Source organism: Argiope bruennichi, chromosome 7 (genome assembly GCF_947563725.1).
Source record: "Argiope bruennichi chromosome 7, qqArgBrue1.1, whole genome shotgun sequence".
Classification (NCBI taxonomy): domain Eukaryota; kingdom Metazoa; phylum Arthropoda; class Arachnida; order Araneae; family Araneidae; genus Argiope; species Argiope bruennichi.
Window position 1 is genome coordinate 65,840,870 of NC_079157.1, and position 14,857 is coordinate 65,855,726.

General features: G+C 26.0%; 1 protein-coding gene across 6 annotated transcripts in view; it reads left to right on the forward strand.

Moving 5' to 3' along the window:
* The window catches only part of LOC129976327 (protein hu-li tai shao-like), a 63,375-nt gene that overhangs the window by 33,233 nt on the left and 15,285 nt on the right, over positions 1 to 14,857 (forward strand). For all 6 annotated transcript variants that reach the window (XM_056089835.1, XM_056089837.1, XM_056089834.1 and 3 more), the window contains exons 7-10: positions 153 to 380; positions 1,695 to 1,825; positions 2,673 to 2,799; positions 9,039 to 9,149. In XM_056089835.1, coding sequence (XP_055945810.1) covers positions 153 to 380; positions 1,695 to 1,825; positions 2,673 to 2,799; positions 9,039 to 9,149 — 597 coding nt within the window. The remainder of the gene's footprint in view (positions 1 to 152; positions 381 to 1,694; positions 1,826 to 2,672; positions 2,800 to 9,038; positions 9,150 to 14,857) is intronic.

Sequence of the window (14,857 nt, forward strand, 5' to 3'; positions counted from 1 at the left end):
TTTATGTAACTTTTTTGATATTTTAATTATTGTTATATTGTATTGTGTTATATTATATTGTGTTTTTTTTTTGTTTGTTTTTTTGTACTTAGTGGTGTTCTTCTTTTGTAAATCCAACAATTCTTTTGTTTTATCATATTTTTGTATTGTAGGTGAGATTAATGCCTATAGGTATTGATAACATTCAATTAATGTCCGAGGCTGCCATTAAGCACGAGAGAGAAATAGTGAAATCTGGTGGCTATCCACCTGAATTCAAAGATGATGAGCCACCTGGTGGTGATGAAGATAAAGAACGAGCTGAGCCCAAGGAGAAAGTAAAAAAATGGAGGATTTGGGATCTTGAGTTTGAAGCTTTAATGAGAATGTTGGACAATGCGGTAAGATATAAAAGATTTTTTTCTTTTTTTATGTATGGGGATCAGATTGTATTTTGGAATTATTAGCTTTAACTTTGTGTAGATTTTTTTTAGTAAATAAATAACAAAATATATGAAGTCAAAAGGCACAAAAATGCTATTTTACATTGAAAAGAAAAAATATACATTGTATTAAATTGTGAAGCTGTTTTTTTATTAACTAATCTGATTTTTTTTTTTTAATTCATGAAACATTTTAATACTTTTTAGAGTTCAGGATGCTGTCTGTATCTTTGCTTTATTGTTAAATGTTTATTTCCATTTCATTAAGTTGAAACAAATACTTTCAATACAATATGCAATGGAAAGAGAATTTGGTAACATTTTCATAGAATTTTAATTGTAGTTAAAAAAGTTCGTAGAAAATGAAAGTTTTATTCGTTCCAGAGGCATCATCTCATACTGTTATACTGCCTATGTTTTGTAAATCTGTAGTATTAAGTAATTTTTTTAACTGAAATTATTTTATTGTATTGATACTTTTACTTTATACTCTTTATTTTTTTATCGTGTCTTTTTATTTAATTTCAAACAAACAGAAATGTTTTGAAACTATTATTAAAAGTTAACCATTTATGTTACTATCAGATTAATAATTTCTTTGACATATAAAGCACAGAGATTTGATTTCTCTAATGTTTTAAAATTGTTTTTTATTCTTAATTCTTTAATTTAGTTAAAATTCTTAAGTATTTTAGACTTTAAATTACTGTATAGAACTTTGATTATCCGAGTTGATTAGCGCTACAATCAACTCAATTATATATCAGAAATTCAATTAATACAGACTAAATTTTAAATTATTTTCTTTAAAAATAATTCCTCCCACTTCACAATGCAAAACTTTCGGGACACATTTATAATGCTGTTTCTTCATATCAAATGTTGAAGTACTGAACTCCTCCCACCCCTTTTCTAAGTTTCTTCTTGGTGTATGAAAGATCGCCTCCAAATAATGATCTTTTGCAAGGTTTTTTTTAATTCTTTCTAATTCCTGTTGTGACACTCATTCTAAAAAATAAAGATAATAAAATCTAATTCGGCTTTCTGGTACTAGATCAAATAACAAAGACTTCATTTCATAGGTGCCCAGATAATCGAGTGTTTATTAGAAATATTTTTAAAATGATGTGCTTATCATAGATCTGCAAATCATATGGTACAAAATTGTTTTAAATATTTTGTTTTGTCTCATACTCTTAAATTTGTTTTATAATGCCCTTCTATGTTCTTTGAAAAATCTGAATGTGAGATTGAATCAATTTTTCATTTTAGGGCTTTCGAACTGGCTACACTTTCAAACAACCTATGGTTCGTACTGATCAAGTTCGAGTAAAGAATGATGTAGAAGTGCCACCTTCAGCTTCTTCATATAGTCAATATTATGGAGAAGATAAGTGGCTGAGGTAATTTCATAAATTATATGTCATAGCAATTATGAACTTATAATTCTATTGATAATATTTACTATTTAGAAATTATTTAAATTCTGTTGGTGATATGTCTTTTAATTTGTTTCTTTTTATATTGCCTGCTTTAAATAAATTTTCTTCAGACTCTTGAATGAATATGGCTGTGAAATTATTGTTGAAAATTATGTAGTTGTCTTTTTATGTCATCATCATATCTAGTGTAATGATAAATATTAAAAGGAATTTCTTAGTATTAAAAAAATCATATTGCTTGTAAAACAAAGATTTTATTTTTCAACTGCTCTGCAAGATAATAATGTTTTATTTAGATGTTTTTAATGGAATAATGAAACAAATTTTGTTGATCATTTTTTATGTCACTTTTGTTTTAAGTGACTAAAGATGATAATTTTTATTTGTTTTCATGCTGTTAGTAGTGATATGCATGATAAAAAAATTGTTCAAACACTCTTCTAGTCAAACTGTTGAAAAACTGCCAGATTGTTTGGCACATAGTTATATCTTTAGTAGTAATTGCTCACTTAAAAAAAAAGAATTTGCCTAATTTTAATGGGTTTTGATCATATTTTACATTACTTTAAATAAAAAAGTAAAGTTCTAATGGCACATTGCATTTTATTTTATTTTTTTAGGAATCTATTGCACTTATATTAATAATAATAATATTATTTCATTTTAAAATAAAAATAATGCTAAATTTGCAATTCAAAATAGTTTTAATAGCTCAAATTTGTATTTTTATTATTTGCATTTTATTGAAATTTAGATTCACAAAACATTCATGATTTCAGCTTAATGAGTTTTTAATCTTATATTTTAGCCCCTTAAAGAAACTTGTAGAGGGTCGTAAAACTCAAGATAAGCTGCGTTGGGTCAACTCTCCAAATGTTTATCAGAAAGTAGAAGTTCTGGAAACTGGAACTCCAGACCCAAAGAAAATTACTAAGGTAGAAGCTTAAGCTTTTGATCATTTTAGTTTAAAAAAATAAATTCTGTATTCTGCTTCTCTTCCACTTTTGCACCCAGACTTTTTTTTATGTACTTGACTGAATAAACTGGCATTGTAGACTTTTGAATTATATTGCTCAAAACTTAAAACTGAACAATTATTGTGTGTAAAAATATTTATATTTTGATGTTCATCGCTGCTCCTTTGTATAAGATCTGAGGTAAATATTTTGTAAATACTTTTAAGAGGGAATTTTTTTTATTAATTTGGGGTATTTTAATTTTAATTAATTTTTTTAATGTTTATTACACGAATTTATGTCTTTGTTAGTGTAATCATTTCAATTTATGATGAATTTGAAAGCAATTTCATGCCAGAGTTTCACACTGCTGTGTTATAACTACATATTTGAAGTACAATCCATTTATTACTTTATCAAAAATTGGATGAAAAAATTCAAAATTCTGCTTAATTATATCTGAAGGATTTTAATTTTGTTTCAGAAATTATCAACATGCTGAAATTCTTGATCAGTTAAATGATTATAATTGTTTCTTAGTATAGTATGTGAAATTGTTTTACTTTTATGGCAAATTCACTTGCCATTTCTTCAGTAATGTTCAAATTCCATGTAAAATTATTTCCAAAATCTAGATCATCTTTAAGGATAGTAGATTATTTCATGGCATGATTAATCTGAGAAGTTGATATTGATGAGTTTCATTAAATTGATAATATTGAAATTACATTGTGAAATTACAGTGAAATTTTTATGTTTACATTTATTTTTATATTGAAGAAGAAGATAAAATATTATTTTTTAAAGTAATAATCTGTTGAAGTGGCAGATACAACTAGCATAAAGAAACTGTTGTGGCGGGCATTGGGTAAGCACAGGCAAACAGAAAAGCAAAGCCTTCTAGAATTTTTTTATTTGATTTGTTGATTATCAAGTGCAGAAACTATATACTATACATTTCATACGTGATATTGAAATATACATAATTTGAAGTTTCTAATATAATAAGATATTAATCTCTTCTTTAAAAGAAAATGTTCCATGTTAACTTGCAAATGTGATGAAGCACTAAGCAAAATGCATGCAAATTACTTTGTTTTTGATAAAATGGACCTAATTAGTATTTTTGAAAATTGATTAAATTAACATAATTTTTAAAAAAATAAGAAAGGGTGGGGAAAGTAGGAAGATTTATCTGTAAGGAATCCACAATAACACGTTAACATAATTGGATCTGAATAAAATCATCCGCTATTCTTGCTGATATTGCAAAAATAAAAATATATAAAAGTACTGATTACAAATTATTGGTCAGGCATTTGTATGTTTCATAAATGATTCTGCTTCTTTAAAAGTCTTAAATATAATAATCAAATGATAATTTTTATTTTTCTGACTGTTTTATTAATTTATTTTTTTCTTCAAAATGTTTACCTCAAAAATCTTGGAATTATATTAAAAGTTGTGAGGGAAAAAAAGATTATCACACTCAGTATATGTATATGTTGTTTCCCCACTTTATGTATGTATATATTTGAAATTTTTATTTTAAATAAAAATGTAATTTGTAGCATGTAGTTGCATAATAATGGGCATTTCCTGTAACCTGTTTATCTGTGAAGTGATGTAAATGTTATTCTATGAATGGAGCTTTGTGTCTTTAAGTGTACAGGATCAGTATTGCACATGTGGTTGTTTATGTCGTGTAAATTGCATGTCCGTACTATGCAAGATTTGCCAGTCTTGTTTGTGTAATGGATTAAATGTTCTGTCACATGTCATCATCAGTGAATGGAATTTTGTGTACAGGATCAATGTTGCTTATGTGGTTGTGTTTGGTGAAATGCACTTTCATAATATACAAGATTTATCAGTCAATTTGTGTTATGGATCAAATGTCCTGTTACATCTCATCATCAATGATTGAAGTGTTTATGTCCATGAATGTACAGGATCAGTATCGCTCATGTAATTTGCACTTCCAAATGATGTAAGATTCTTCAATCAATTTGTTTTATGGATCAAATGTCCTATCACATGTTGACATCAAAATTTATGCGTCTTGAAAGAAAATTTATTGGCATGAAGTGTTATTTCTAACATGTTAATCTCAATATTTTATCTTTATTAATACCTTGCATTATCAATAATTAAAATATCAGTTTGCTCATAGTGCAATTTTTTTTAATTAGTGTGATCTAAATAGAAAATGAATAATTTTTTTGTAGACAAATTAATATTTTATTTTGCAACAACTCTTACAATCAATACATTTCTCTTAACTACTTAATGTGATTATTGTAATTAAAACAAACATATTATAGTCATATATGCACTTTTTCCACTGCATAAATCTATGTAGTCATGCTATTTTGCATGAAGAGAAGGTGAATTTTCCCATCAGCATTTTGAATGTCTTATTCAGAAATTGCATTTGTAGAAAATCATTCATCAGTCTCAGTAATACTGCATAACTAATAGTACTGACACATTTATGACTTGATATGCATTACATTTGCAATTTATTAGTGATCTTAATTCTTAATAATCTCTAAAAGGTTGTACCATATTTGAAAATATCATCTCAGTGAACAGCTCATTTATGCTGTTCATATTTAAATCAAACAGTATTATTCTTTATTTTTAAGCCATTTTAGTGATATTTTATTATTGCTCATATTTTTGTTTTTTGAATATTTTTTGAGGCATTTGCAGTAAATTATATTTGTCAGAAGTTCCTGTGACTTAGCATTACATAAATAATAATACCTGAAGGGAAGTAGTCATTAATTGTGCCTTTCATATCATTTTTAAAAGATTGGCATAATAATGTTATGAAGGTTATGTAATTTATTAAAGAAATGTTCAATCTATTTTAATTTTAGTTTGGAGAATATTTCATTTGCATGAACACTTGCTGCTGTTTCTCTTTTTAATATTTACATTGCTCAATGAGATTTTATCATTATTATTTACATTTATATAAATAGTTCTTTTATTGGTAGATTTGTGGGTATTTTTAATTTTACGTCCAAATAAGTTGTTCCTCTTTTTTTTCTTTCTTGCATTTAGATATAAAAATGAATTAGGAATTTCTTTTAAGTTTTTACTAAACTCTATTTTGTATGTAATAAAACATTTTTGGATTTTACCAATATGTAATACCCCCCCCCCCATATTGTAGTTATATTGGATTGGATGTGATATTTGAAAAAAAGTGTTCTCTCTTTATTCATTGCTTTGCGTTATATTAGTATTTAATGGCATTAATTTTTTTATAATTTAGATTTTACCTTATTAATCAGAATTCAGTAATACCCCAACATAAGTGAATTTATCCAGTTTCTTATTTTTCCCTGCTGTTTCAAATATTTCTTATTATTTAGAATATCACTATAAAATAATAATTAATCTATTCTTTTTCAAAAATGAGACAAAAAATAATGTTAGGAAATTGAGCAAGTCACTAATGCAACAGAAAATTTTATCAGTCTTTCCGAACATATTTGGAAATTGATAGTAATGATTGTCAGTGAACTGTTGACCTTTCACCTTCATGGTTGGGTCAGTGAGCTGCATGATCAAATCTCATTCAAATCAAACCCCCTAGAAAAACAAATGACTGTTGCAAGCATGGTGGGCTTTAGCTCCCTTTAAAAAAGAATTGTTTTAGTAGATTTTAATGTTGAAAATATTTCAAATAAAAGATAGGGGGAAAAAATTATTTTTTGTGAAGAAATTTTACATTAAGAAAGAAGATCAGTTGAATTGTCAGAAGAGTTTTTTAAGTTTTATGAAGTCAATGACATTTAAAATAATTTATTTTATTTAGCATCTTAAAATGTTCTTTTGGTTTCTCACATACATGGAAACTGAACTTCTTTAGTATGTGCTTTTTCCAAATAACTTTTTTCTTGGCCCTCTGCCTCTAATTAATTATTTCTAAACAAAATTAGACCCTGATTTACATTCTCTTTGTCACATAATTTTGGGGTATTGCTATAGAAATGTTTGCATATGACTAATTATAACATGTAAATTTATGTAACGTGAGCAGTGTGTTTTAAATTATAATTTGTGTGAGTATTTATTTAATTTAAAAAATTTAGATTGGGCATTTTTTTACATAAGAAATGGCATCATTGCTCATTATGTGTATGTTGTTATCAACGATGCCAAATGTTTTTACAAGTTTTATATTGCATATATTTTGGTTATTCTGTACAGTTTGATGCACTTCAAAAAATTGTTAAATTTAATATTAATGATTATTTTTTGATGTTGTCAAGATATTTCTCCAGTACATTAATGTTCTAAAAATGTATACAGTTATTGATGGAGAATATGGGTAGGCTAGTCAGAAAGGTTATTCAGTATTTCGGTATGTTAACTATAAAATAATAGTTTTATAAATTGAAAATCAAAGTAGTTTTTTTATATTTTCATGTAATAATTTTTACAATTTCTATTAAAATAATAAAATTTTTAAAAATTTCAATAATGAAGTTTAATTTTCATGCTAGTAATTCTTCCATTTATTATTGGTAATAAGCATTCCATTTCGTGAAATTCCACGTCTTTATTTAAGTCTTGTATCGGTTATGCATATCAAAATACCAACTTATACCAAATATTTTATATCAATTACAAAATCTCATTTAGTGCAAGTCTGATTTTTATGTATTTGTTATTTGTAATATCCTTTAAATGTGTGTTCTAATATTAAAGCATGTTTTAAAATGTTTTTGATAATGGTTCACATTATTTTGTGCTTGCTTTTATTTTACCAAAAACTTTTTCTTATAGTAGCATTTATGTGTAGCTGTATTTTGTGAGAACATATTTATGCTCTGTTATTTGTTAATTGTGTTTGTATATATTTAGTTACATTTGATTAGAATAGTGCCTGTGATCTGTTTTTCGTTTAGATAAATTTTGTTGTATTTTGTAGTTTTGCTTTTACATTAATGCCATGTCTTCATTGTATTACATATTTAAAGTGAAATTAAAATCTGCTAATCTCTGCAAATATGAGTAATTTTGTGTTTATTGTTTGTGCATTTCTTAATGATGCATAATAGGAAGACTTGTATATAAGTTCTATTTATAAAAGCAGTCTTAGAAAAGAAAAAGAAAAAAAAAAGGGGGAAAGGGGAAATTTACAGTCAGATCTTGTTTTCTGGATCTGTTTTTATTATTATTATTCCTGTGTTTGAGTAAGGTTTGGCTAAAAGAATTTCAGTATACATTTGAAGAGTAAAGAAATAGTATATTGAATTCTAAAAAATCACGAAAATCTATTGGATGCAAACACCTTGTTATTTTTCAATTATCTTAAATGAAGTTGCTTTTAGAGTGCTTTATTAATTCTTAATTGATACTTACTCTTATTGTTAGCTTTTTATTGAAAGGAAAGAAGTAGCTTATAGAAAAAATAGTACATTGCTTTTATTTGAACATCAATTGTAAATTATGTATCTTTCTGGTGATACAATTACATGCATACAGTAGATAAAAAATGATTCTTTTTTATTCAGTATAAATTTTTAAGATGCCTACTGCAATTTTGTATAATTTGGATCATTTTTTAAGCACTTTTACAGAATGAATACAAAAATGCTTTGGGAATGAAAATAACAGAAGAATAACACCACTTTCTGTACCCACTAACTTTTTTTTCATTTTATTACCTTTTGTTCTTTTTGTTGCCTGTCACTTTTTTCCTTTTTATTTTCTACCTTCATTAATTTCTTCAGGTTTTCTGCCAATACAAAAGCTTTTATTTTGCCTTTATATTCTACATTATCAGATAAAATATTTTTTGTAAATTCCTTTCTTGATTTTAATCTTCTCTCAATGATAGTTACTGCATGCGTGTAATTGTAATCATTAATTATATTTCTTTGAACTGTAGAAAATTACAGTTTTGTTCATATTGAGCAGCTTGCTAATTTAATTAATTCATTCATTTATGTCTTTAATGTGCAGTTTATGGATTTTATGTGTCTAGAATACTCCATAAATTTAGAGCTGCAGAAGCTTTTATATACTTAATTATGTAATGATGCTTAATTATGTAATGATTTCTGTCTAGTGTATTTGGTTTTGGCAGAAAACCTGTTCTGTTCAAATCTGATTTCTTTAAATGTTTCTTTTGCTTTTTTTTGTGTTTAAGTCTTTCTTTGACAAATTCCCTTTTCTTTCTTTTTCCCCTACAGTGGGTACAGGAAGGTTCTCCATCTCACAGCACATCTGTCAAAATTCAGTCACCTCACCAGTTCATTCCAATTTCTAATGACATTGGAGAATTTAAACGCAAACAGAAAGAGGTCAGTCCATACCTCGTTATTTGCATTTTAGTTTTATTTTTGGTGTGCATGCAAATTAATGGTTTGAAAAAATGATTTGGGGAAACATTAACTTAAAATTTTGTAATATTTCTTTTTTTTTATCGTTATTTAAAATTTTCTAAATAATTATTATATAAATTACAATATGACAGTTATTTTTTTATATATGGGATTTGCCAATGTATTTAAAAAAGATGTGGGATAATTCATATATTGTCATAAAGATGTTGATTAATTCCTTAAATTTTGGATAAAATTTCAAAAATTTAAGCTTAGAAGATTTTATTAATAAATTTAAATATTTACAAATATTTCTGAATTAAATCTTGTACATAAAAAGTCGAAATATAATCTTATTGAAGATAGAATTAATTTTTAGAGGATTTATTATACTTCTGTATTTTATTACACATGAATTCAAAAAATATATTCATGCATATTTCTATTAGAGCTAAGGAAATTGGGAATTAGTTACAAATATTTTTCATAATAAAGCTTACTGGTAAAAAATACAGTAATCTTCTACAGCCATGTTATGTTTTATTCTGTAAAAACATTTTTTAGTCTTGACGCATTCATGAATAAAGTGATTTTAGTCCAAGATAAATATGATATGCAGTGGGTTTTTTTTGTTTACATTTGTTTTTATCTGCATTATATAGGTAATTATATATATAGAGAGAGAAAGAGAAATACAATTACTGAAACAATACAAGTCTTTAAAAAAAGTTTACATATTTCTTTAAAAAATTGTAAAAAAAATAATAGAATTAAATTATAAAAGTAATTTAATGTAATTTATTCCAAAAGTCAAGGATTTTTTTAAAAAAATCTTTTATGTTGTGAATATTTTTAAATCTAAAAATTTAGAAGAGTTTTTGAGGATTTTGATAAGTTGGCATCAGCTCTATTATATTAGATTCAATAGAATTAAATAAGGAAATAATTAATAGTTTAAAGAACAATTCATTCCTTGAACAGATGAATCACTTAAAAAGAAAAATATATATATTTATTAACATCTATCCTTACAAAGGAAATTTTATATTGAAAGAATAAAGAATAAATATTACAATAATTGTTGTTATAAAAAAAAACGAAGCATCAAAAATATCAACAGGTATATTATTAAAAATTGTTAAAGCTGTAATTTGTTTGGGGCCATACAAAATATCCTTTTTTTTTTCTTGTGCATATGGGATAGTAGAGTCAGACAATACAGCTGAATATGAGAAGAGTGGCCTACAAAAAAGAGCATGGTTGTTAGAGAAAGAAGTGTTATTTATCTTTTCTTAGTTGGGCAAGACATGATAATTTTGCATTTGTTCCAGTTATTGAAAAAGTTTGTAATTCTTTATCAGGATAGACATTTTTTCCCTAACATATAGTGTGCATACATGCACACACAGAAAGCCTGGAATAAGTTCAGAAACATTGAAGCTGCAATTTTTTACGTAATCCAAATCAGATATCTCATAAAAAGACCTGAAAGATCAGTAAAAGGTAAAAGCGTTGATTTCTTTTGTCCTTGTTATTAGGAATTTTACGGGCAACTCCAAGTCTTGAAAACTATATTATAAGTTAATAGCATTCTTAATAACTTCAGAGGCTTTGATTGTAATTTGAAAATAAATATTTACTACTTGCATATTATTTGACTGTTTTCCTCATAGTCTTGGTGTACTTGTGAAAAACAATCATTTGTCTTTGACACCAGGATTATGCCTAAATTGATGAAATATTCATTGCTATTGGAATCTGTGTAAGCAAAATTCAGTCAATAATCCCTTCAAAAGAAGCTTTCAAAGGGAAAGAAAAAAATTTTTCCTTTTGATTCTTAAATGATTTGAGGAGGATATATTTGAAATATTACGAAATTATCGTTTTCACCCTCAGAATTTATTTGACCAGCTCTAAATAATAATTTTTAAATAAAAATGTTTCATGGAATATTGCATATAAACAATCATAACTATTTAATACCTTTAATTTGGTATAATTTGCAATTATTGTATCATCAATTTTATGGGGAAAAGTCAGGGAAGGAACCTTTATAAAATTAGAAATGCCTCAATTTTATGAGATTCAACAAGGACATTTTTAAGATACAGAATAGAAGCACATGTTAAAGCGAGTAATTATTAGTAGTTCTCATTAGTATAGAATGTACTCCTTCAAGTAGAATTTTCAATTTCCTATTCAACTCATTTTTTCCCTCTCATTTTTTCATTATTTATGTGCCTGAAAAGGTCTACTTATGTAAAAAGATTTGGTAGAATAACTTTAATCTCACTCTCAAGAATCATAAACTATAATTAAATATCAAATAAATTTTATTTAATCGGTTTGCGACTCTTTAAACCTGTCCCATTGAGTTATTCACCATTAATTCTTCAGACTTGCAAATAACATTGGAATTCTTTATTCATATTTTCAGCATAATAGATCAAAATATGAATATTGGTTCAAAATAATTAATTTGTAATTAATAAATTAGTATTAAAAAACAACCATGGATGATGCAAGATTACTCTTTTTATATTCATATTATCTGTTTCTTATCAAAAAGTATCAAAACATCAGCTTCAGATTTGTCTCTTAGCATCAAACTATTTTCTTCCATAGCATAAATCTTCTTGTTTTGTTTCACACTTGACATCAAACAGCGTTAAATAATTACCTAAAATGTACTTTTACTTGCGAATGGTAGTATATATATATATATATATATATATATATATTTGGCATAATGTTCATCATTGATGGGGCAAGATGCTATTGTGTTCCGAGATTTAATTTCGCTTCCTACCGTATTATAACTAATTCCTAGTAAATGAAAAATACATGTTTTTATTACTTTATAGTAATAAAAGCATGTATTTTTCATTTACTAAGAATTATACACTATAATATCTCAAAGTTACTATTAAAGACTTGTTAATTATCTCAAAAGGGAAATTATCGGGGATAATACTAATCCAAAGAGGAAGTCCAAAATTGAAAATTAAATCTTACTCATAACCATTATATCCAATAGACCCTAGAAATATATAAGTTTGCAAATTACTTTGTAAATAAGCAACATAGAAAATGAAAACAAGGATTAGGAAAGTTTGAATTTCACCTTTTTTGCTACAGTTGCAACTGAAGTAAACAAACATTAGAATATAACACTGGGAAAAGTGGGAAAGTCTTTGTCTTCTTCTAGAATGTTACATGTTTCCCAGTTCACTATTGCTTCATTAGTATATACTGTAATCATCATTCTTTCCAGGCCTTATATTTTTCCTTGCCAAAACTCTCTCAGTTTGTTGCATATGGAAATTGTTCATTAATTCTTATTTTGATTTGATTTATCACCATCATGATTACATTGAAAAAAGGAAAAATTTAAATTGGTATTATTAAATTAATTAGCAGTACTAAAAAATAGATATATGAATCACTGAAAATTTAATGTTTCAGTGATTCATATATCTTTTAGTTTTACTTTAAATAAAATTCTATGGGGTTTTTTGTATTTGTTAATTTATCAATAATTAAATATAATTATTAAGATCTAAATCTTCAAAATGCTCCTTAACCACAATTCATTTTTCTATTCAAATTCTACTCTTTTTTAAATCAAATGAAATACCAGATTCTGTGCATAAATCATTCTTTGCCTTACAATAAATAGTCTTTCAAACCTTGCTATTGAGCCGGTATATAAAAAGTATGTCAGAGTTTATATGACAAACTTCAAGGAAAACTAGAAAATACCATATTACGAATTCTTTATATACCAATTTATGGTTAAAAGTGATACATTGAAACATGAACAAAAGAAATAGGCACAGAAGGAAATAAATTGCTTCATTGGAATTGTGTGGAAACCATTTGGCACTATAATCACTCAAATATTTTATAGTCCTATATGACCGTTTAGAAAGCTTCACAATGTATCTGTAATGCTGCTTACATTGAAACACGAACATAAGAAATGGGCATAGAAGGAAATAAATTGTTTAGTTGGGAATTTTGTAGGAACCATTTGGCACTATAATCACTCAAATATTTTATAGTCCTATATGATAGTTTAGAAAGTTTCACAATGTATCTGTACTGCTGCTTTGTCATTGCCTTTAGTAATCACATACATTACACACATATCTGTCTTAGTATCTGGAAAATTACATTTCACCTCTGACTGGAGTGTTTTGTATTCCTTTAAGTGTGCATAACCTGTTAGTGAAAAAATTAATTTAAATCATAAATTTCTGTGAAATTCTTTTACATTAGGTTTAAACCCCCAAAGTCTGTGATAATTGTAAAATAAAATTCAATTCAATTTTTGCTTTATTTTTTAGAAAAATTATTAAAATTATTTTATAAATGTATAGTAAATAAGTTTTAAATATTAAAATTATCATAAAAAGCGATTTTAAAAATGATAACACATTGAATTTAAATTGTGGCTGATAGATAGTAAATGCTAATTGAGATCTGTATTGCATATTTGAATACATATTGATTGATCGCAGGGAGGGGGGAGCAATGGAATGTCATTGGTTTAACCACAAGAATAAAATGTTATTTTTCTTAAATGAAGATATTAGATATGAATATTGATATCAAGTTAGCCCCTACTGCTTTCTACTACAACAATACATATCAGTTGACTGAATTAGAAGTGCTGTTGTGGGTTGCTATGCTTTATCTCTAAAACTTTAAAGGGTGGCTTTAAATTTAGAACATTTATATGTAAATATGATAAAACATTTCTGAAAAAAGAAGCTGTTAAACTTTTGATTGAGATAAAGTGGTCAAATTTTCAGATTTCTTGTTCTCATCTAGTATTCTCTTGATATTAGAAAATTGTATGAATCAGGAATGTATTGGCTAATCATAAATATCCAGTTAATTTATAATTTATTTCTAAAGATAATGCAGTCTGGAGCTGAATTAAATAATGTTCAAAGGAATTACAATATTGAATTGGGTTTACCATTTGTGAAGTCTACCAAAACAAAAATGACTTTTGCTGCAAATTTTGAAAAGAATTTTTTAAAACTAATTTTTAAAAATGATATATTTAAGTTGTTAGTTAGATAGTAATATATGTAATTTGTTAGTATTAATCAATTTTTTGTTTGTTTCTTTCGAGTGAAAAAGGGGACATTTCTTTCAAAATTAGAACAGATCTGAATTAAGATATTGAAACTATCTTGACTTATTCAGCATATCTGATCTATTTGCAAATATAGTAAAAATTAAAAAAAAAAAAAGAAAAAGAAAAAACCTCTAAAGAAATTGGTATCTAAACTTTTAAAAATTATTAAAAATAGTTAATATTTTCCAGTACAAGTTATTTATTTATGATAAAATTTGGTATATTTAATTCAAATCCACAAGTAGTTGGAGACACTTTTTCATTCTGGATGAACAATTAGTTTTCAGAACTGTTAAAAAAGAACCTGGACTTTTAAATCTTTTGCTTTTGTTAAAGTCATTTATGTTACTTGAACATACTCCTGGACACATTTTTACTAAGTTCAATTGAATAAATTATTTATTAGTCTCTATATCTAAGTTAAAATATGCTATATTTGATATTTTACTTTGACAGAAAGGCAAGTTCAATTCTTTTTTCCTTCCTTCAGTCTTATTTTCTGTTGTTAGTAGTATATTCTATATTCTAAGTAATA